General features: G+C 35.6%; 1 protein-coding gene across 3 annotated transcripts in view; it reads right to left on the reverse strand.

Moving 5' to 3' along the window:
- Nucleotides 1–25,991, reverse strand: part of ARHGAP5 (Rho GTPase activating protein 5) — a 77,369-nt gene that overhangs the window by 26,276 nt on the left and 25,102 nt on the right. For 2 of the 3 annotated variants that reach the window (XM_068546394.1, XM_068546388.1), the window contains exon 3: nt 17,685–17,832. In XM_068546394.1, coding sequence (XP_068402495.1) covers nt 17,685–17,832 — 148 coding nt within the window. The remainder of the gene's footprint in view (nt 1–17,684; nt 17,833–25,991) is intronic. The other variant, XM_068546403.1, reaches the window with a different exon arrangement.

Genomic DNA, 25,991 nt, shown 5'->3' on the forward strand with positions numbered 1-25,991 from the left:
TTCTAGTGAGTGATGTTGGTAATGGGGGGTGAGGAGGGTTTCATGTGTGGGGGGATAGGGGTTATATGGGAAATCTCTAAACCTCTTGATTTTGTTATAAACCTAAAACTTCTTTTAAAAAAAAAGATATAGACACATATAGATACATCAAAGCTTATAAGGATGAAGTAACATCAATGGAGCGAGAGTCTTTTAGCAATGATAAGTGACACTTCAGGGACAAGAATGCTACAGAAATAACAAGGCTAAAGGCAGTATTTTTTTTTCCTCAATCAAAAACAGTATTTTTAAATATGGGGGGGAAGCTATATTAAAGAGAGATATATATACCTCTTTAATATCCAAGAAAAAGCAACAACAGTGTTCCAATCTTTCATTTTGTTACTTTCTACATATAATGCTTAAAAATACATAACGTAAACATGACATGCATTGTTTTCATTCTATTTTCAAAATAACGGACAAGAGGCCTTATGTTAATGATAAGGAAACAAACTTAGAAAAGTGAAGTGACTTGCTAAAATCAGAAACTGGGCAAGCCAGGGTCATTAGTTTGTCTCATTCAATATATAAAAGGAAATATTTTTGACATGCTACCCCATTTGTTTTATGCTAGGTGATTTCCTCTCTCTGCATGATATCTATCACTGGGGTTGGGCATAGCAATTTCATGTCTAGTCATTTTTCCTAGAAAATAAAAATACGAGCATAGATGTAAACAAAAGGATAACTGCCATTATTGACTGTTTCAAGACATGTTCAGAAATACGGAATTACTGAATAAACCATAATTATCAAGATGTTAGATATGAAATATAGGTCATAAAAAATAATTCCAAAGTATCTTATCAAATGGAATGAAGTTTTGCTCATGTATTAAAAATATTACAAAACCATGTTGAATTTCCCCCTTTTGAAAAAGCTATATATGTTTAAATGTGTAAACATTTAGAAGAAGAAAAACTTATCTCTTGCTCATGAAATCACAGGTGATTTTTTCAGTTCTATTCCTTATGGACTCATCTGTACTTTTTTTCCTGCTGTAATGAAATAGATAGTTCCTTTCCTTAAAACAAATCAAAACAAACAAAAATCCCCTGGCTATCAAAAATCACCTGTAAGCGATAATCGTAGTGGAGCCTGGGCTAGAATCCAATTGTGTGACCTCAGACAAATTACTTAATTTCTCTGGGCCTCAGTTTCTTGCTCTGTAAAACAGAGATAGTAAATGCACACACATGCCATAGAGGTGTGAAAATTAAATGATAAACTACAGGGAATTCCCTGGCATTCCAGTGGTTAGAGCTCCATGGTTCCACTGCAGGGGACAAGGGTTCAATCCCTGGTCGGGGAACTAAGATCCCTTAAGCCACATGGCACAGTTAAATAAATAAATAAATAAATACTTTTAAAAAATTAAATGAATAAACAACACACTTATTTTATAGCATACCGAAAGTTTACTATACAAATAGGAAGCATTCAGTAAAAGCTGAATACATTACTAATTATTCCACCTTGGGGATAAAAAGAGTAAGGGCTAGAGTGTTTCTTCAGACTTGCACCACATTCATTTTCCTGCCGGAATTTCACCATTAAAAAAACAAAAGAGCTTCAGGTATAATCACCTGGTTGTCAATAACAAAAAAAATGACGATTCTGTATGTTTCAATCTAACTTAAAAACAAAGTATTTGACATAGCTTTCTCCTGAGAATAGCCTTTCTTTCCCTGTCATAACCACAGAGCATCCTGCATATCATGTATCACCTTCATCATCCACTATTATCACAATGTAAAACCTGGGTTTTTAATGATATAACAGCTCAGCACAATACAAATTAGTCAACTGACATAAATGTAAATTATAAAAGTCACACTGTAGCACAAATGCCTCCATTCTCTCATCTTTTGCAAAGGTCATGCATTTTTATAGGAAAAAATAATAAATGCTAATTCTAGTTTGTTAAATAAAGACTTAAAGAGATATCATTCATGTATAACTACTAGCACAAGGACACACACTTAGGATTATTAAAAATAATTAGGATTCGTTTTTTAAACATTTATTAAAAAAGGATTTATTCACATGTCCTCCTAGTTTTAGGAGCTGGGGGTCCCTCCTCTCTTAGAGATTATGGTCCAATGGCTGCGGTGTTTAAAAAACAAAACAAAACAAAGCATAGGCTGTAACCCAATGACCAACTACTTCAAAGAAAATGTTCTTGCTAACAGATAAAAACTTATTTCAAAACTAGAAAACACAAAAGGTAACATATTAACATACTAAAAAACCTTAAGGAATTTCTGCTAGATATAGGCATACTAAAATTATCTAAAGAAAGGCTTTAAGGTCTAATTTACAATTTCTCTTTGTTAGATCAAGAATAAACAAGTCACACTTGAATCATTAAATTCAGATGCCAATGATACCAACTTTTAGCATTATCTGACACGGATAAGGTTATTAAAAGCCTAGAAATTCAAAAGCAACATAAAAAGTCCTTTAGGAAATAATATGTCTCCTAGTGTGATGCATTAAGACACAACAGCCCTGTGTAGAATTCCAGCCAAAAATGTTTACCTTGAATCTGACCAGGAATCAGACAAAATTCAGGAACATTCTGCAAAAAATGACTTAAAATTTTCAAAGAATGTGTCAGGAAAACATACGTAAGGCTAGGGAACTATTCTAGATTAAAGAAAACTAAAGAAACATAGCAAGAAATGCAATGCACGATCCTTGACTGGATCCTAGTGAAAGAACAAAAAAGCTGTAAGAGGGACAATGGGACAATGAAGGAAATTTGATTATAAATAAAATATTAAATAACAGTATTTTATCAATGTTATATTTCCCGAAGGTGGTATTTATACTGTGATTATGTGGAGAAAATGTCCTTGTTCTTAAGAGACACATGCCAAAAAGATTTAAGAGCAAAGTGCCATGATGTCTGTGACTTTCAAATGGTTTGGGAAAAAAAAAAAAAGTTGGGGAGAAATGTGGCAACCCAGCCCCCCACCCAAACTGGTATATCTAGATGAAAGGTATATGGATGCTCAATCATACTATTCTTGCAACATTTCTGAAGGTTCAAAAGTCTTCAAAATGTGAAGAAATAAAGAAAATATGGGATGGTTACTTCAGATTTGTGGTCACATATTTAACACGAAATGCATGTTTTTTGTTTTTCTACAGCTATAATCTACTTTCTGGTCCAACCACAGAGTAGACAGGCAGTTAGTTTAACCAAAGTTGAGGTTTGCCAAGAGAATAACATGGTGGGGGTTGAGGAGGTATGCAAAGGAGTGAATATAAAAATGGATTGAGATATATATAGGTAGGACAAGGAAGTACAGAAGACATTAGGTAATGACATTTAGTGAAAAAGTGTTAGAATAATGAAAATTAGTAGTTCTTCAAAAAAGCAAGTGGGAATGCTTTTAAATAAAATAAATAAAATAAAAAGAAAGTTATATATTTAAATAAAAAGAAAGTTATACTGACCTTTATTTAGCAATAAAACAAAGATTCATTTACCCATTTCACCTCATTTATTTCATCCATCATTGGTGTGTTGGAACAACATAATTTTTAGACTAATACTTAAAGAAACTTACTGAGACATTCATCCTTCTAACAAGAGTCTTAGCAGAAAAATAACCTCTAAGCTATACAGATAGTTTATTTCTTTATAATTCATTTGTAATAGTGGGGGCATTCCAGATTAACTACATCTACATGCAGATATAAATTTTAGGATACATAGGTGAAGAAATTCTTCCCCTATCTGGAACTTGGTCATCTGATCACCTAACCTGTCATAACTGAAAAAATGGAAACAAAAAGGATTATAAATAGCCAAAAAGATGTACAAAGCCCTTGCACTAAAATATATTATTTCCTTTATAGGAGGAATACCGCCTGTTTTTCCACAGATTCTATTTAACCTAACCAAAAGCACAACTTAAACTAACTCTGCCATATGTTTTCCTGACTCACAGCAGATTAGAAGTTGCAAACTGGAAAAGCAAAATAAGATTATAAGCAGCAGGAGGTACACTGACAACAAAGCAGGAAATTGAAAAACTATAAAATCTAGAAAACAATTTAGAAAGTCTCTAACATAGGAATGCTTCAAAAGATTCTGAAGATAGCACATTTTTAATACCAGAGAAAACTTTCATTAAAATATCATTCTAAAGGATAAAAGGATAAAGGAAGAAACACTTCCTAACTCATTCTATGAGGTATTACCCCGATACTAAAGCCAGACAGACACCAAAAAAAAAGAAAACTATGGAATATCCTTTATGAATACAGATGCAAAAAACTTTAACACTAGTAAACTGAATGCAACAGCATTAAAAAGATTATATACCATGAGCAAGTGGGATTTATCACAGGAATGCAAAAGTGGTTCAACATAAGAAAAAAACAATCAATGCAACTCACCACATTAATAGAATGAAAGAAAAAAACCCACACGATCATCTCAATTGAGAAAGAAAAACCATTTCACAAAATCCAACACCCTTTTCATGATAAAAAATACTCAACTAGGAATAAAAGGTTTTATGGGTTGACTCTGTCTCCCAAAAGATATGTTGATGTCACAACCCCCCAATACCTCAGAAGAGGAACTTATTTGGAAACAGGGTCATCACAGATGCAATTAGCTAAGATAAGACGATGTCATACTGGAGTAGGGTGAGTCCTTAATACAATGACTAGTGTCTTTCTTAGAAGACAGAGACACAGGGAGAACCCCAAAGGCAGAGAATGGAGTAACACTGCTGCAAGTCAAGGAACACCAAGGATTGACAGCCACCACCAGAAGCCAGAAAAAGGCAAGGAAAGATTCTACCCAGAGTCTCAGATGAAGTGTGACCCAGCTGACATCCTGATTTCAGATTTCCAGCCTTTAGACTGTTGGCAAATAAATTTCTGCTGTTTTAAACTGCTCAGTTTGTGGGACTTCATTATGGCAACTCCAGGAAACTAATACAAAAGGGAACTTCAGCGATGCAATAAAGAGCATTTATGAAAAACTCAGAGCTAACATAATGGTGAAAGAATGAAAGTTTTTCTCTAAAGTAAGGAATACCAGCAATGCCTACTTTCACCACAGCTTTTCAACATTACACTGGAAGTTCAAGCCAGAGCAGGACAAAGAGATAAAATGCAACCAAATTTCAAAGGAAGAAGTAAAGCTATCCCTATTCACAATGGATATGACCTTATATACAGACAAAATCCCAAATACACACACACACCAAAAAAACTAATAAGCTAATAAAAAACACTTCAGCAAAGTTGCAGGATAAAAGATAATCACACGAAAATCAGTTCTATATAGTAGAAACAAACATTCCGAACATGAAATTAAGAAAATAATTCCATTTATAACAGCATCCAAAAGAATAAAATACCTAGGAATAAACTTAGCCAAGGAAATGCAAGACTTGTACAATGAAAACTATAAAACAGTGCTGAGAGAAATTAAAGAAGACCTAAATAAACAGAAAGACATCTAGTGTTCATGGATTGGAAGACTTAACACTGTTAAGATGGAAATATTACCAAAGTCATCTACAGATCAAAATGCAATCCCTATCAAAAAGGAATAATAGGATGGCTAGAATTAAAACACACACACAAGAAAGCTACCTGTAAAAGAATGAAATTAGAACACTCCCTAACACCATACACAAAAATAAATTCAAAATGGATTAAAGACCTAAGTGTAAGACTGGACACTATAAAACTCTTGGAGGAAAACATAGAAAGAACACTCTTTGACATAAATCACAGCAAGATCCTTTTTGACCCACCTCCTAGAGTAATGGAAATGAAAACAAAAATAAACAAACGGGATCTAGTGAAACTTAAAAAGTTTTTGCACAGCAAAGGAAACTATAAACAAAACAAAAAGACAACCCTCAGAATGGGTGGGAGAAAATATTTGCAAACGAATCAATGGACAAAGGATTAATCTCCAAAATATATAAACAGCTCATGCAGCTCAATATTAAAAAAACAAACAACCCAATCAAAAAATGGGCAGAAGACCTAAATAGACATTTCTCCAAAGAAGACATACAGATGGGCAAGAAGCACATGAAAAGCTGCTCAACATCACTAATTATTAGAGAAATGCAAATCAAAACTACAATGAGGTATCACCTCACACCAGTCAGAATGGCCATCATCAAAAAATCTACAAACAATAAATGCTGGAGAGGGTGTGGAGAAAAGGGAACCCTCTTGCACTGTTGGTGGGAATGTAAATTGATACAGCCACTATGGAGAACAGTATGGAGGTTCCTTAAAAAATTAAAAATAGAATTACCATATGAGCCCAGCAATCCCACTACTGGGCATATACCCAGAGAAAACCATAATTCAAAAAGACACATACACCCCAATGTTCACTGCAGCACTATTTACAATACCCAGGTCATGGAAGCAACCTAAATGCCCATGGACAAATGAATGGATAAAGAAGATGTGGTGTATATATACAATGGAATACTACTCAGCCATAAAAAGGAATGAAATTGGGTCATTTGTAGAGATGTGGATGGACCTAGAGACTGTCATACAGAGTGAAGTGAGTCAGAAACAGAAAAACAAATATCGTATATTAACACATATATGTGGAATCTAGAAAAATGGTACAGATGAACAAGTTTGCAAGGCAGAAATAGAGACAACAGATGTAGAGAACAAATGTATAGACACCAAGGGGGGAAAGTGGGGGAATGGTGGTGGTGGGATGAATTGGGAGATTGGGATTGACATATATACACTAATATGTATAAAATAGATAACTAATAAGAACCTGCTGTATAAAAAAATAAAAAATAAAACACACACACACACACAGAATATAACATGTGTTGAGGAGGATGTGGACAAATTTGAGCCCTTATACATTGCTGATGGAAATGTAAAATGCAGAAAACAGTTTGACATTTCCTCAAAAAGTTAAATATAGAATTACCATACAACCCACCATTTCACTCCTAAGTCTGTAACCAAAAGAACTGAAAACAGGTATTCAAACAAGTATTTGTACATGAATGTTCACTGCTGCACTGTTCACAACAGCGAAAGGGTAGAAACAAACCAAATGCCCACCAAGTGAACAAATAAACAAAATGCTGTATATATCCATACAATGACACACGCTATAACAGATGAATCTCAAAAACATTACGCGAAATGACAGAAGCCAGACAAAAGGTCACACATTGTGTGATTCCATTTATATGAACTATCCAGAATAAGTAAAACCATAAAGACAGAAAGTAGGTTTATGGTTGCAGAGGATGGAGCAAGGGGGGAAAAGGGAAGGGAATAACCACTTAATCAGTATAGTCTTCTTTGGGGTGATGAAAATCTTTGGAACTAGATGAAGTGGTGGTTGTACAACATGGTAAATGTACTACATGTCACTGAACTGTACACTTTAAAATGGTTAATTTTATAATATATGAATTTCACCTGAATAAAAATGTAAAAAAAAAAAAAGTATTCTAAGTCATCTAACCCTTGTAACTTCAAAGCTGATAACCACGCTTCCTTCTTATTAAAAATTTTTTTCTTAGTGTTTTAGGGCTCCATTCTTTTGTACAGCCTATTTGCAGTGTGACCTTTTCTTCTCACTCTCTATGCTCACCCTGAATTTCATCAGCACATAGTTTACATTAATATCTATACAATGACAATTACCAAAATCTCATCTTAAGATCAAATAACTTTCCAAAGATCCATAGCCATACATTCAACTGAATCTTGAACTTTTAAGGAACCAGGCCACACAGCAGGAGGTGAGCAGCGGGCAAGTGAGGGAAGCTTCATCTGTATTTACAGCTGCTCCCCACTGCAGTGCTGGAGAGCGGCTGCAAATACAGATTTTCACTGGCAGAGAGGTTTGATTGCACAGAGACCATAATAAATCAACTGCTTGCAGAAACGTATCAAAACCCTATCAGTGAGTGGCAAGTGACCATTAAGCTGCATCTTACATAGTAGACTGGACATAAGCACCACACTTCGGCTGTCATTGTCTCCCAACACCCCCAGATGGGACCATCTAGTTACAGGAAAACAAGCTCAGGGCTCCCATTGATTCTGCGTTATGGTGAGTTGCATGATTATTTCATTATATATTACAATGTAATATTAACAGAAATAAAGTGCACAATAAATGTAATGTGCTTGAATCACCCTGAAACCACCTCCCACACACACACCATGCCCCTGCCAGTCTGTGAAAAAATTGTCTTCTACAAAACCGATCCCTGGGGCCAAAAAAAAAGTTGGGGACCACTGCCCTACAGGCACCTTGAGATTTAAGATGTACATAATATGAATCTATTATCAAACTGTCAAATCTGCTTTTCATACCATAATTCCTGTTTTCATTAATGGTGTACCACCTATAGTCACCCTAATATAGAATCTGAGAGGCATTTTTGAGACCTCTTTCAACTCCTTATCCATCCTAGTTCCTGAGAGAGGACTATTACTCTTTCTTTTCAATCTCTCTCCACCACACTTTTTGTCTACTTAAAACTTATACTGGGCTTCCCTGGTGGCGCAGTGGTTGAGAATCTGCCTGCCAATGCAGGGGACACGGGTTCGAGCCCTGGTCTGGGAAGATCCCACATGCCGCAGAGCAACTGGGCCCACAAGCCACAATTACTGAGCCTGCGCGTCTGGAGCCTGTGCTCCGCAACAAGAGAGGCCGCGATAGTGAGAGGCCCGCGCACCGCGATGAAGAGTGGCCCCCGCTTGCCACAACTAGAGAAAGCCCTCGCACAGAAATGAAGACCCAACACAGCCAAAAATAAATAAATAAATAAATAAACAAAGTAAACAATGCGTTTAAAAATAAAATACATTTAAAAAAAAAAAACTTATACTAATATTTCAAGGGTCATTTCCCAACTGGAACTTAGCACAACTTCAACTAAAAACTGTAAAATTTATATGAAACAACAGTTTTCAGACACTGAACTATAGGCAGCTCAAAACTGATCTGTAAGGAAAAAGAAGCAAATAAATTAAAATGTCTGAATGCCCCGATTTAGTGCCTGGAAACAGATTTTAGATAGCAGTGCAGAGAGGTGGAATCATAATGGCCTACCAGAGTTGAGAATATGGAGACAGGAGTTCAGAAAGGATGAGATGTCTAGAATTTGTGAAGTAGAGTACCAAAAAAAGAGGGAGAGATATATACAGAAAGAGCCTCAGAGATATGCAGAAAAGACACTGGAGTCTTTGGTTGAATACTGCAAGTGTGTGAGAGGAAACTTTCTGAGGACAGGGGCTGAGACTAGTCCAAGTTCTATTCTCAAAATACCTTTTTTTTTTTTTAAGTACTGTTTTCTTTTTTTTAATTGAAGTATAGCTGATTTAAGACCACCTAATATGCAGGGCACTAAGTGAAGTCTTCATACCTTAAAGTAGGTCTAAATAAACACTAGAATAAAAGCTGCCATGGATCTGCCAAAATAAACTTATAAGCAAGCCTAGAAAGGACCAGACTGATACACAAAAGGCTTAACACATGACAAAACAAATCCAACACTCTTTAAAGGAACACTAGAAAATTCACCACTCAAAATGAAAAATTAAAAATGTCTGATGTCAAATCAAAACCGCCAGTCAAAGAAGCAGAAAAACACAACCCATAAGTAGGAGAAAAGCCAACAGAAACATAAACAGACCAAGAAATAAAATATGACAGAATCCATAAAACAAGGACCTTAAAACAGCTATTATAAATTTTATAAGTATATTTAAAGATATAAAAGAAAATATCAACATGATATTGATAAATGAAACAAATAAAAAAGAGACTTAAAATGGAACTTCTAGATTTGACCATACAGGAAAAAAATAAAAAATCAGTGAACTAGAAAATACAGCAATAGACACATAGTCTAGGTGAAATGAAACCTAGAAAGAAAAAAAGGTTTAAAAAAATGAACAGTCTCAGTAAGCTGCAGAACAATTTTAAGATGTCTAACACCATGTAACTGGAGTCCACAACTGGGAAATAGAACAGGAAAAAATATTCCAATAATGGCCGCAAATTTGAAAATTATAAACTATGAGATCTAAGAAGCTCCAGAAACCTCAAGCAGAAGTGTTTTTTTTTTTTTAAAGCACACACTAAAATACATTTTTAATAAAATTGCTAAAAAACTAGAGAGAATAATGTTAAAAGCAGCTGGGAGTCGAGGGAGAAAGGGGAACACATCATATACAGAGGAATACTGGTAAGAATAGTAGCAGATTTCCTTTAAAATATCATGCAGAAGACAACAAGCAGTCTTTAAAAAGCTGAAAAGAAGAGCATCCCTGGTGGCGCAGTGGTTACCCGCCTGCCAATGCAGGGGATACGGGTTCGCACCCTGGTCCAGGAAGATCCCACATGCCGCAGAGCAACGAAGCCCGTGTGCCACAACTACTGAGCCTGCGCTCTAGAGCCCGCAAGCCACAACTACTGAGCCCACGTGCCACAATTACTGAAGCCCGCGCGTCTAGAGCCCGTGATCCACAATAAGAGAAGCCACCGCAATGAGAAGCTCGCACACCGCAATGAAGAGTAGCCCCCACTCACCACAACTAGAGAAAGCCCGCGCATAGCAACGAAGACCCAACGCAGCCAAAAGTAAATAAATAAAATAAATAAATTTTTAAAAAAAGCTGAAAAGAGAAACGAAATCCATCAACAGCCTAGAACTATCAGAAGAACAAAGTTGAAGGACTACACGTCTCGATTTCAAAACTTACTGGAAAGCTAAATAATGAAAACAAAGTGGTACTAGCAAAAAAGGATAGGCATAGGGATTTCCCTGGTGGTGCAGTGGTTAAGACTCCATGCTCCCAATGCAGGGGGCCCAGGTTCGATCCCTGGTCAGGTAACTAGATCCCACATGCATGCTGCAACTAAGAGTTCGCATGCCACAACTGAGGAGCCTGCACACTGCAACTGAGGAGCCAATGAGCCACAACTAAGGAGCCCACCTGCCACAACTAAGACCCAGTGCAACCAAATAAATATTAAAAAAAAAAAAATGGATAGGCATATAGATCAATGGAATATACGTGGAAGTGCAGAAGTACTCATATTTACAGTCAATTGATTTTCAAAAAGAATGCCAAGGCAATTCAATAAATGGTGCTTGGACAATGGATACGTAGAAGCAAACGAATCAAGCTGGAATCCTTCCTTGTGCCATACACAAAAATTAACTCAAAATGGATCATAGACCTCAATGAAAGAGCTAAAACCAAAAAACTCTTAGAAGAATATATAGGAATAAATCATTGTGATCTTGGGTTTGGCAAAACCTTCTTAGATATGATACCATGTGCACAATAACAAAATTTTTTTAAAAACTGGATTTCATCAAAATTTTCAACTTTTGTGCTTCAAATGATATCAACAAGGAATCTGGGGAAAAAATTTTTGCAAGTCATATTGAAAGCAACTTGTATCCAGGATATATAAAGAGCTTTTAAACTCAACAGTAAGAGGGCTTCCCTGGTGGCGCAGTGGTTGAGAATCTGCCTGCCAATGCAGGGGACACGGGTTCGAGCCCTGGTCTGGGAGGATCCCACATGCCGCGGAGCAGCTGGGCCCGTGAGCCACAACTACTGAGCCTGCGCGTCTGGAGCCTGTGCTCCACAACAAGAGAGGCCGCGATAGTGAGAGGCCCGCGCACCGTGATGAAGAGTGGCCCCCGCTTGCCACAACTAGAGAAAGCCCTCGCACAGAAATGAAGACCCAACACAGCCATAAATAAATAAATAAATAAATAAAAGGCTTTGGGTGCATTCATCTCACAATTTAAAAAAACAAACAAACTCAACAGTAAGACAAACAACTCAATTTAAAAATGGTAAAGTATCTGAATATATACTTCTCCAAAGAAGATATACAAATGGCCAATAAACACCTGAAAATATGTTCAACATCATTTGTCATCAGGGAAATGCAAATCAAAACCATATGAGATACCATTTCATACCCACTAGGATGGCTATAATCAAAAAATCAGAAAATAAGTGTTAGCAAAGATGTGGAGAAACTGGAACTCTTGCATATTGCTGGTGGGAATGTAAAATGGTGCAGCCCCTTTGGAAGACAGTCTGGTAAATTCCTCAAAAGGTTAAACATAGAGCTACTATATGATCTAGAAATTCCACTCTTAGATATATATACTCAAAAGAAGTGAAAAACGTGTCCACACAAAACTTTTACAGGAGGGTTCACAGCAGCAATATTCACAATAGTCAAAAAGTGGCAAACAACACAAATGTTCATCAATGGAAAATTATTCAACAATAAAAATGAATGAAGTACTGACAGATGCTAACACTGATGTTATAAAACACTACGTTAAATCAAAGAAGCCAGTCATAAGAGACCAGAACAGGTAAATCTATAGAGACAGAAAGTTAAGGGAAGGTGGGTGTGGAGAATAGGGAGTGACTGCTTAATGGGTGGGGTTTATTTTGGGGGTGATGAAAATGCTCTAAAATTGAAAGTGCCGATGGCTGCACAACTCTGTGAATATACAAACATACCACTGGATTGTACAATTTAAATGGGTGAATTGTAGAGTATGTGATCTTTCAAAAACAAGGATAATTATCTGATTTAAGCAAAAATTATGAACATATACTGTGATGTTTAAAACATATTGTAAAATTAAAATGTTTTAACAATTAACAACAAAAGAACAAGGGATAGGAGGGTTAAATGAACTATTCCAAGGTTCTTAAGCTACATATCATGGTGGTGTAATGCTGTCTGAAGATGAACTGTGATTAAACAAACAGTGATAAAAATCACAAATGCACAACTAACTACAGTTCTGTACCTACACTGTTAGCCACATTTAACATGATTCTGAGGGAGCAGGACTGACCTTATGTACAAGTCCCCTTTTCCCGCAAAAATGAATGAAAAAACAAAGTCAGCATCTTTTAAACCAGTGGCCACATAGTAAAAACTGTATATCATTGTCCATTCATTTAAAAAGCAAAGTCACTAGGATGGTATAAAAGTGATAACTGATACCTTTTTAACTTTCTGAACTTTTTATTATTTCAAATTCTACAGCACCACTAAAAAATCCTAACAGATAAATATAACTAATAACCCTGACATTGGAGTTAAAATAGAATAAAAAATATTCACTTAATCCAAAAGAAGGCAGGAAAAGAAGAGAAAAGGAATAATGTTCACATGAGACAAAAAGAAAATAAAAACAAGATGGCAGACTTAAAACCAGTTATGTTGATTATTACATGAAAAGCCAATGACCTAATAAATGCTCCACTTAAAAGAAGTGGATTGTCAGATTCAGATATGCTATCCACAAGAAATTACATTAAATATAAAGATACAAATGAAAGGATGAAAAAAGATATACCACATAGACACTACTCAAAAGAAAATACCATTGGCTATGTTAATTTTAGACGAATGAGGCTTCAGAACAAGGAGAATGCTTCATAATGATAATACGTCAGTTCATAAAAAAAGACATAATCCTAAATGTATGTGCAACTAAAAGAATTTCAAAACACATGAAGCAAAAACTAATACAACTGAAAGGAGAAACAGACAAATCTTAATCATGATTTCAGATTTCAATAGTACTCAATTAAAAAAGCAAGTCAACAAGAAAATCAGTAAGGATAGCCAAGACTTGACGAATACTCTCAAGAACTTGACCTGACATTTATAGAACCCTTCACCCAACAGCTTAAAAAACATTCTGCTGAAGGCTCCATGGAACATTCTTCAAAACAGACCATATTCTGGGCTATAAATAACAAGTCTCAATAAACTTACACTGAAATCAAACTGTTTTCCAACTACAATAGAATTAAACTATAAATGAATAACAGAAAGATATCTGGAAAACATTTAGAAATAAAACACTTTTAATAATCAATGAGTTAAATTAAAAAGTCAAAAGGGAAATTACAAAGTATTTTGAACTGAATGAAAATGGAAACAACATATCAAGATCAGTGGCACACAGCTAAAATAATGTTTACAGGAAATTTTTAAACATTAAACATTATAGTAGAAGACTGGTCAAAATCATTATCTAGCTTCCATTTTAAGAAACTATAAAGAAACAAATGAAAACAGAAAGAAGGAAAACAGAAAAAAGTAGAATTCAATGAACTTAGAAATGGACAAGAGAGGAAAATCAATAAAACCAAAAGTTGGTTCTTTGAAAGATCAATAAAATTGATAAACCTCTCTCAAGAGGACAAAAAAAAAAATCAGCAATGCCAAAAACAAAAGAGAAGACAGATGCTACAGACATTAAAAGTATGATAAGGAATTTTATAAACCACCTCTGCCAACTTGAATGAAATGGACAAACTCCTTGAAAGACACAAACAATCAATGCTTACTGAAGAAACTGAAAATCTGTACAGTCCTGTATCTATTAAAGGAATTTAATGTACAGTTAAAAGCCTCCTCACAAACAAGATTCCAGGTCCAAATAGTTTCCCGGGTGAACTCTACAGAAATTTAATAAAGAAATATTACCATTCTATACAAACTTTTCCAGAAAATAGACTCAGTCTATGATGCCAGGTTTACCCTGATAGTAAAACCAGACAAAGACACTGCAAGAAAAGAAAACTATAGACCAATATTTCTTAGAATGCAGAAATCCTTAACATTTTAGCAAACTGGATCCAGCGATAAAACATTATGACCAAGTGGTGTATGACTAACCCAGGAACGCAAGGTTAGTTTAAAAATCAACATTTAAAAATCAATTAATGGGGTTTCCCTGGTGGCACAGTGGTTAAGATTCCACCTGCCAATACAGGGGACACGGGTTCGTGCCCTGGCCCGGGAAGATCCCACATGCCGCGGAGCAACTAAGCCCGTGCGCCACAACTACTGAGCCTGCGCTCTAGAGCCCATGAGTCACAACTACTGAAGTCTGCGTGCCTAGAGCCTGTGCTCCGCAATAAGAGAAGCCATGACAATGAGAAGCTTGTGCACAGCAACGAAGACCCAATGAAGACCCCACAGCCGAAAAAAAAAACCTCAAAAAAAAAATCAATTAATATAATTCACCACATAAACAGACTTTAATAAGAACTCTATGATCATATCAACAGAAGCAGAAAAGCCACATGACAAAATCAACATCCGTTTTGGATAAAAATGCAGCAAACTAAGAATAGAAGGATTGGGACTTTCCTGGTGGTTCAGTGGTAAAGAATCCACCTTCCAATGCAGGGAACGCGGGTTCAATCCCTGGTCAGGGAACTAAGATCCCCCATGCCGCAGGGCAACTAAAGCCCACATGCCACAACTACTGAGCTCATGTGCCTCAACTAGAGCCCGCGTGCTGCAAACTACAGAGTCCTGGCGCTCTGGAACCTGCACACCACAACTAGAGAAGAGAAAACCTACACAACTAGAGAGAAGCCCAGGCATCACAATGAAGAGCCCGAACACCGCAACGAGAAAGATCCCACGTGCCTCAACGAAGACCCCATGTGCCGCAACTAAAACCCGACGCAGACTAAAATAAATAAATAAATAAATAAATAAATAAATAAATAAATAAATAAATAATAAATCTTAAAAAATTAAAAGAGCCAGTGCTTTCTTTAGAAAAATAGAATAGAAGGATACTTTTCAACCTGATAAAGAATATCTACAAAAAACTAAGAGCTAACATCATACGTGACAAAAGACTAGATGCTTTTTGAGGTGATAAAAATGTTCTATATCTTGATTGTGGTGGTGCTTATATGACTAGAGTTATTAAAACTCATACTGTATAATTAAAACTGGCAAATTTTATTGCATGTAAGTTATAACAGTAAAGCTGATTTTAAAAACTTCCACCGTATTTTCTTCAGGGTTGTTTAGAAGAAGGTTAGTCCTCTAAACAAGGGTGTTGATTATATTTACGTTACAAGTTAAACCTTAAATATGGAGATGGCTGCTCCAGTCCATAATGAGAATCTGCTATTCAATTCTTAAACAACTGAGAATTTCTGCTAAAATGGATTAGCATTAATCAGTAACAAAATGATACATACTACTACATCAACAAAAGAACTAGCTTTAATCTTTATATAAGTATTCTTATGGTCTTATGGTACCTAAGTATACTTCTAACAAAGCACTTAAATATATAAATTACCTGCCAGTTGACTGAACTAATTCAAATGTTGCTAAGAATTGAACTAGAATTTTCATTTTATCTTACACTTGGAATTTATTTTCCTCAAGCCAAATCACTCAACTACCACGAAAATATTCAAGAAGTGGGACTTTTTAATTATAAAAATAAATGTACAAAATGCAATCCATTATTACTTTATTGTTATTTTCTAATCACTAAAGAAAAGTCTTTTTGAATTGCTCAGTCATATCCACAAGGCCTAATTATATTACTAGAGAAAATGAGATTTCTTTAACCTCAAAGCAGGTAGCTAACATTATAAGAACCTCTGCATTTCTACTGTGCTAAAGATGGACAGAAATACATAAAGAAATTTGCCTAATACTTCTGTTGAAGGAAAAAACAAATGATTGAAGGCATATCCAAATACAGGCTCTATAAATTAAAATTTATTAACTTAAGGGAGAAGATAGGCTATTTCAACTCTAATACCAGTGGATAACAGGTATTGTCCCATATTCCACTCGTTATTAAAACTGAAAGTTAGCACTTCTCACCAGACAACCTAATATGTACATATAGAACTTAGCTGACAGTCAAGATGAAATGGTATGGCATACATACACCTAAGTAAAAATAAGCTTGATTTTTTGGATAGGACATGGGCATCCTAACTTGTTTATTCTTTAAACAATACTTGTTTATCAAAAGAGGTCATTAAGAATAAATAAAGCTAAAATGAAATTAGCTCATGTTTTCAAACCATTAAATTTTGGAGTCCACTCAAATCACTCAAGTTTCATGGTTAACTTGTATTCATTTTAAATGCACATAAACATAATATTCTGCCTTTATTACCCAACTCTGACTAGTCCAACCCTCAGTAATGGTTTCATCAGACAAAGTAAACATAAGAGCAGGCTTGTTTTTAAAACAGTGAGGATATCTACACACTCCTTACAAATACAACTCAAACCATACAAACCATATTAAGCTAGTGCTGCTGAATAAATAGTAACATCACAAACAAGCTACCTCTTGCACATTCACAAATATTGCTATGAATTTGTAAAAGAAAAATTCACGTGTAAAATGAGTTAAAAAATAGTATTAGACTTAAAATGTTGCAAACATTCAAATTATTGATTTAAATCATATCTATGATTAAACAGTAGCATAATTTAATAACTGAGTTATTCTAAATTCCAAAATAAGGTAAGTTTAACATTTTAGTATTTGACTTAGCCATTTAATAAAGGGAAGTCCAACAAAAGCATGACTGGCTAACAACAAAACTGCTTTCAAATATCAGATGGTTACATCTAGAATTAATACTCAAGATAATCAATCCTAATGAGAACGATACACCTCTTTCAAATTTTAGCTTGAATCAGGAACATTTGACAAACTATTGGTGTAGCAAAAGTGAAATTTTATATCAAACCTCTTGCAATGATACTTCTATCCTACCTGTATCTTCAATAAATTCCACACATTTTTCAACAAATAGTGGTATGGGCTTCTCAGCTGTAACCAGATCCTGGAGGGGCATCCCAAAGTAATTACTTTCCCAATTTCTACGTGTTGGTGGATTGAAGTTCTTAGTTTTCTTTTTCTGCTATAAGAAAACATATTCAAGTTAAAACTATTAAAATTAATTTCCTTCAGAAAAACATTAGTATTAAGCAATGTAAATAAACATTTTGTATCAAAAGATATATTTAAAAGCCATATCCAACCTAAATGTCCATCAATACCGGGTTCATTAAATAAATTCTGCTAGAAGCAGCAACGTGACCAAGAGAAAGAGACAAAAGTGAACAGACAAAAAAATGGCTGAATAGAAGAAACTTTTCCCTTTGGAAAATAACAGAAAACTGGATAGGTAGGGAAATTAGAAAAGATCATTTTTCAATGCCAAGTGAAAAGGAGAAACTAGGAGTAAGCAATGCTCAATGCACAGTTTCAGTGTGGTCTGTTGATTGGTGCATTTGTTATCTGGTCTTTGGAGAAGTTCCAAGTGAGATTTTTGTGCATAGCTATATTAGTAAGAATATAACATAGCTTTAATTATTGATTATATAATGAAGCTATGCAACTCCATGAGTTTTAATCCCATCATTTTCCCATTTTCTTCCTATCTATTGACTCTATTTCTTAAATATTAAGATAATTTTTATAAAAGAAAGTAACATCCCAGTGGGAAAGGAGATGTTAATTTAGTCTATTAAAAATGTTTTATTAAGCACCCCAAAAAAGATAATTTTTATAAGTAATGGACAAAACATTTTCACAATAATAAAGAAACAAAATTACATAAGAATTTTCAAAGTTTAATTTCAATCCTGCATTGGGAGAAAATGGGTTCTTAACCAGGGAGTGAACATTTCAAAAACCTAAGGAAATACTGCCTGGAATTCAACCCTTAAGGAGATTCTGAGTCAGTCTTCCTTAAGTAGGGTGTATTTATATTTGTCATAAGTATTGTTACTGACTTACAAATCACATAAAAACATACCATTTCTAATCAGAAAAGTGTGTGTGGGGGCAGGGAAGGGAACACAGGCAGAGCTTTCAATGCTTAAAGCAACAGTCCTCATTTTAATTTTCAGTTCTTTCCAGAGGAGTCTCTCCTTTGGATGGATTGATCTTTCAATGTGTTCTTCCAAGTTCCAAGTTATGCAACTGATACCTTGCATAATCAATCAAGTCCTTTCTTCATTTCAATTTCAGGTTGCTCTACCTAGCAAACTCCCAGATCTCATGAAATCCAACTTCTAAGTCTTCATATATTATCACTCTGATGATACAGATTACATAAACTCTGGTAGGTACAGATTACATACAATATAACTAGTTGTCTGAAATGTTACCAACAAAGCACTGGAATACTTGGTCTGGCTCAAGACCTAGCCCACCAAGTCAAGTAGTGTGGATCCTTCCTTACTCCTTAAACAATCCTTCCACTACCACCACCACCAAAACAGAACAATGTGCAAGAAAGTAGAAATGAAGAGACTGTAATTTCAAAGCTGAGGTAGGGATACAGCGACTGGGTCCTCTTCTTTCTCAGGAGCACTAAGGTGCTTTCCAGCCTGCAAACTACTAGCTGCACCATTTGACTACAAAAGTGAAAACTGAGGCAAAGATGGATGTTTTTGTTTAGAGAGATAATACAGTGGTAAAAAAGATTACACTTAAGCAAATTAATGAAAACAGCAATGCCTAGCCTATGGCAGGAGCAACAGGAATAAAAGATCTTAATCTGCAATGACACCTAAAAAACAAAGTTGTAAGAAAAGTAAGCTAGCTAGTCCTAACTGTTCCAATCAACTCTTAAGAAATTCTCTTTTCATATTACCCTTTAGGAACCAATCTAAACTCTGAATACTTCACTAAAATTGGGGGTAGATTTCTCTGGCTTATGCTCAGGGAATATCCGTCCCCCAAAGTCCATAAAGTTACAAGGGCAAGTTATTTAATTCTGCAGTTACACCAAGATCAGATTACACCAGTAATCTGAGGCAATGAAATGCTAAGTGGCTTATAGCATAGAATTTCTGGCAAAGTATAAACGGATAATTTACTAACATATAACTGCCCTGACAGTCAAGTTATAGTTCACATATATTGGGGGAAAAAAAGCATAAAAAGCTTATGTGACTTTACCAATTTTTCTACTAATTTACACTGGTGCAAAAGAAAACTCTATGTAGGAAAATAGTTTTGAATTAGACATTCCTATATTAGCTCTTATGATGAATAAAAACATATATAACTTTTTTTCTATAAGTGATAGTTCTTAAGCATAAGAATCACTACAGGGAGTTCTTTAAAAATGTGAATTTTGAAAAACTCTACATTATTCTAACATACAACCCTTAGTTAAGAGTTGCTAATCTATAGCTACAAATTTATACCAATTCAAATTAACTTATATTATTTAAAATCTATTTCATAAATTAAACTAAGGCTAGATGATTACAACTGCTATAAAATCCCATCAAGGTTCTCTGAAATGCAAGAAAAAGTTGAGGCATATGGTTATTTGGTCATTTATATCTATAGCTTTTGATGAACCAACAGTCAGAAATGGCAGGTCCCAATAAATAATTATGCCAGCAGGAAAACAGGATCTGATTTATGATAATCCAACTTTTGATTCATTACTACATTCATACAAATCTTAATTTCTGCTTAAATACAAATACCCATGGTCTTTTATACTGGCCACTTAGGCAAATCTCATGTCTGCAAAAGCATATCCAGTAAAATAAACATTCTATTTCACAAATAATATAAACAATGTTATCAGTTAAGTGTCCAGTGGATATTAAAAACTATCATTAGTATAAGTAAACAGGACCAGGAAAAGGCATATAAATAGCTCTTTACAGAATCTGCTCTTCCACTTCAGCAATATCAGCAACACAACAAAGGAGAGCATCTAAGCCACATCCTCAAATATTCAATAAATACTATCGATACAATCAATAACAAAAACAATACTTCAATTGCTTCATATGTAACCAACAAACAAGAAAAACTTAAGTAGCAAAAAACAGTTGAGGAGGCTTTCAAAGAATAAATCCAGGAAACAAGAAATTCTGGACTTCTCTGTTCTCTTAAATTTATGATGGGATTCTTGAAATAAAAGATTAAAGAAGAAATGAGACAACCAGAGGCAAAATGTAAAGAAAGTGAAGAAAAAAACCCATTAAAGAAATGAATACCTCTTTAGTAAAAGACTCAATATGATTGAAAAAATCAGAATAAAGTGGAAAAGATCATCAGAGTTCTCTTTTCTACTATATGATTTCTTTGACACACGCCAAAAAATACTTTTGCTCCCATTTTTAAAAGAAGTCTTAATCTTCTTCTCTCTGCTAGCTACTGCTCCAGAATTCTACTCCCTTTTGCAGAACAAACTCTACATAAATCATCTATACTAGCTGTCTCCAATTCCTCTCCTTCCATTCCCTCTTATATGTACTTATATTAGTTTATCACTCTCATCACTCCACTAAATCTGCTCTTATTAAGTTCACGAATGATTGTTTTGCAATAGTCAGTTCTCAGCTCTCATCTTACTTAACTTTTCAGCAGTCACTCTCTTCAGTGAACTTCAGGAGACGACCTCTATTATCTCACTTGTTCTCCCCTTATTAGTCTCCTTAGCTTGTCCCTCCTCGGCAACCTTGTAATACTGTGAATACCCCAGGCCTCAGTCCCTGCCCTGTTTTCTCAATATCTATAATCACCCTCTTGGTAATGTCATCCATATGCTGCTAACCCAAATTAATACCGCCAGCTCAGCTCTTTCTCCTGAACTCCAGACTCATTTGAAACCTTCTACCTGACTCTTCACTTGAATGTCTAAGAGATATTTCTGTCTTAATGTGCAAAACTGAACTCCTGATGATTTCCTTAAAATGAGCTCTATCTTCAGCCTTCTACATCTCAGTTGCTGGCAATTCCATCCTTTCAGCTGCCAGGCTAAAATCTTGGAGTCATTTTTGATCCCTCTTATTTTCTCACACCCGACTTCCAAATCTATGAGATCTTAACCATCTTCACTGCTAATTCCCTGGTCCATACAGCTATCACCATTTCACATATGTAGATTACTGCGTTGACTGCTCAATCAATCCTCCCTGCTTCTACCACCATTCTCTACATACCGTTCTCAATAAAGCACCCAGAATGATAGTGACCCACAAATAACAGCCTTCAAGACCATATGTAATCTAGCATGCTTTGAACTCGGCTTCTGTATATTATGACCTCATTTTCCTCTACTTTCTCCATCATTTTACTCCCTTTCCTTACTTCCTTGTGCAAGTAAGTTACACAGCTTACTTGCTTTTTTAGCATGTGACACATGCTCCTAACTTAGGACTTTTGCACTGGCTGTTCCCTTTACCTTCTCAATGAGGCCTACATTGACTAATAAACATTGTAATCTATGGCCTGTCTTTCTCTAAGTACTGCCCAGTACTTCTAATCCCTCTTACACTGCTTTTCCTACCCACAAAACTATATAAATGTTCTCATATATCATCATCATCGTCATTATTATTTTGGTGTACGCCTGCTACAATTTAAGCTCCACACAAGGGCACGGATTTTTATCTGGTTTTTTCATTAACATACTCCAATGCTCTGGAATTCTGCTTGTGAAAAAGAGAAAAGTGCAAAGACAGTCGAGGTCTCTTCTGAAATAATGAATTTAATTTGTAGATTGAATGATCTCACCATGCACCAGGAAAGATAAACAAATAGGAGTAAACCATCAAGTTATAGACATATGCTGCTGAACTCAGTAAGCTTCAAAAATCTTAAAAGCATCTAGGCAGAAGAAACCAATGACCAACAAAGGAGGGAAAATATCAGGCTAGCCTCAAAGTTCTCACGAAAACTTGGGAAGTCAGAAGACTCTTCTATGTGAATATTCATGGCAAAAAGATTTGTCAAAGATTCTTTATTTAGCCAATATGTCATCCAAATGTGTGTAACAAGCAACTACAGAATTTTTTAAGTTCTCAAATATGTAATAGTTAATATTTAAATTATAGCACTCTCGAACTGCCTTCTTAAAAATCCTAAACACATAATGAAACATCATTGGGTGGAGACGGGGCATGGAGGATAAATTAAGAGCTTCGGATCAACATATACACACTACTATATAGAAAACAGATAACCAACAAGGACCTACTGTATAGCACAGGGAACTATACTCAGTGTTTTGTAATAATCTACAAGGGAAAAGAATCTGAAAAAGAATAACTAGTAGTTCCTTTATTTCTCTCTCTCTTTTTGCTGATGAAGAATAAAAATAGATAACCAGAAAAAAGCAAACTAAAAAATAAATGTAAATGGATTAAGATCAAATCAGCTATAAAAGACTCTCAGACTTGGTACAAAACTAAACAGAGGGACTTCCCTGGTGGCACAGTCGTTAAGAATCTGCCTGCCAATGCAGGGGACACAGGTTCGAGCCCTGGTCCGGGAAGGTCCCACATGCCACAGACCAAGTAAGCCCGTGTGCCACAACTACTGAAGCCCATGTGCCTAGAGCCTGTGCTCTGCAACAAGAGAAGCCACCGCAATGAGAAGCTCGCGCACCACAACGAAGAGAAGCCCCCGCTTGCTGCAACTAGAGAAAGCCCTCGCGCAGCAGCGAAGACCCAATGCAGCCAAAAACAAACAAACAAACAAATTTATTTAAAAAAACACAAAAAACAAAAAACTAAACGTGACTAACCACATGCCATTTAAACAGACTCCTAAAAACTGAAAACAAAATGATGGAAAAAGTAATGATTTTTTTTGTTTTTACAAGAGCAAGGTTAACATTGCAGCTGTCTTCGAAGCAAAAAGCTTTGAACTATACAAAAGAGACTCACTTGACAATTATCTAGAATTCAATCCACCAAGTAGCAGAAACAAAGTATAGCAGAAATATGTACCTCTATGGAAACAGAATAAGAAATTTTAAATGATCTCCTTTAGTCCTTGTCAGATCAAGTACACCAAAATTAATGACAATAAAGACGAATTAAGAAGGTTGATTTTAACACATTTACGTATACTGATATATGTTACAGTTTAAGAACAGGATAAATAGTGTAATTCCATTCCATCAAAATAAATCATTTATGTTAATATTACAGCAAAACTTAAAAAACAAATACCAAACTATTGACAACGATACCCTTAAATTTAGAGCAGGGTAGAGAAAGAAAGAGAAAGAAAAGACTGGGGGGAGGTTATACAGAATTTTCACTGTAAGTTGTACATTTCCTTTTGTAAAGGAAGTACTTTTTGAAAAGATAAAGATCACTTGTGTAACCAGAAAAAAATCAAGATTTAAAAAATTATGTCTATGAGGGACTTCCCTGGTGGCACAGTGGTTAAGAATCCACCTGCCAATGCAGGGGACATGGGTTCAAACCCTGATCCGGGAAGATCCCACATGCCGCGGAGCAACTAAGCCCGTGCACCACAACTACTGAGCCTGCGCTCTGGAGCCTGCGAGCTACAACTACTGAGCCCGCGTGCCACAGCTACTGAAGCCCATGTGCTTAGAGCCCGTGCTCCACAACAAGAGAAGCCACCACAATGAGAAGCCCACACACCACAACGAAGAGTAGTCCCTGTTTGCCGCAACTAGAGAAAGACTGCACGCAGCAACGAAGACCCAACACAGCCAAGAACAGATTAATTAATTTAAAAATTTATGTCTATGATATATAAACTTTAATCCTCTTTTCAAAAAGGAAGGAAATAGGCAATCAAATTTCTCCCCAATGGCTTCCAATTTGAGTTTTCTCTGGTCCCGATATACTCTGTCCCACACTCAAGAGATTCTCAACATATCACAGCATGTTAAAAAATTCTGAGAAGTTGTGCAATTAAAGAACCTCAACACAGTTGAGTACATACTCATAGAAACTGCAGAGTATACACACGCGCGCGTGCGTGCACACACTCACAAGTACAAGCAAACCTGGGGGAATTTAAAGATCTGCGGGTCACATTAATGTCAATACCCTGTTTGTGATATTTTACTAGTTTTGCAAATGTTACCTTTGCGGGAAAGTGGGCAAAGGGTGCACGGAATCTCTCTGCATTATTTATTACAATGGTATGTCCATCTACAATTACCTCAAATTAAAACGATTTTTTTAAAAAAAGGTCATTGCAATAATCCAAGTAAGAAGTTATGATAGCCTCAACTACGACTGTGACAATGAAATGGAAACAACATGTTTTACAGCAGAATAAAGATCAGAGAAGTAAGATAAATAGCAAGAGCATGTAGCTTTGACCCACAGGACCTCCTTCCTGAAAATACATTCTTACCCAATCATGGTGAGGATAGGGAAGTAATATCTATGACCTGTGAGGAAAAACCTGCCTTTCCTAATGAGCAAGTACAAACAAGCGTTGTATGACTGACTTCTAGAATCTCACAGGAATTTCATTAAAGACCACATTTGGCTACACGGGGTTTCTCAACTTCAGTATTACTGACATTTTGAATTGCAGGGTGTTTAGCAGCATCCCTGGCCTCAATCCAACAGATACCAGTAGCAACTCCTCACCTGACTTGTGACAGCCAAAAATGTCTCCAGGTATTGCCAGATGCTCCCTGCAGGTCAAAATTGACCCTGGTTGAGAACCATTGTGCTAGGCTAATAAAATCAAGGACTAAGAACTCAAGTTTGGGCGATGGCTACAGATATAGCCCTGGGAAGTCTGAGACTTTAACTTAAAAAAAAAAGTCAATACATAATTCAAGACAGAGAATCACTACTGTACGGTACACAAAGATGAATGATAATCATAACTGCCTTCAAAAAGCTTACAATGTAGTAAGAAAAACAATACTTATTAAACTACAAAGCAATAAATAAATAAAACTACTATAAAGTGATTACTTTATGTGGGAAGAATAAGTATTACACCATAGCATAACACATCAATATAAGAAAGAAGTCTTTAGAGTCAGTACTCCATGAAGGTCTACTTAATCCTTTTTTTTTTTTTAATTCTCTAAAAGCTGTTAGGTGCTGGATTGTGAATGCTCTTTCAGACCCTTTAACCTAACACTAGGTGAAAAGAGGGAAGAGAAAATAACTGAGGGCAAATGAATGTGGTCTGGGTTCTTGTATACATGTATCAGACAAACTGGTTCCTACACTGATTCATCTCTAAGATGACACCTTCCTATAAAGCATTTCAACATATATTATCTACCTGGCAGGTATT

The sequence above is a fragment of the Eschrichtius robustus genome, chromosome 1 (assembly GCF_028021215.1).
Source record: "Eschrichtius robustus isolate mEscRob2 chromosome 1, mEscRob2.pri, whole genome shotgun sequence".
Classification (NCBI taxonomy): Eukaryota; Metazoa; Chordata; class Mammalia; order Artiodactyla; family Eschrichtiidae; genus Eschrichtius; species Eschrichtius robustus.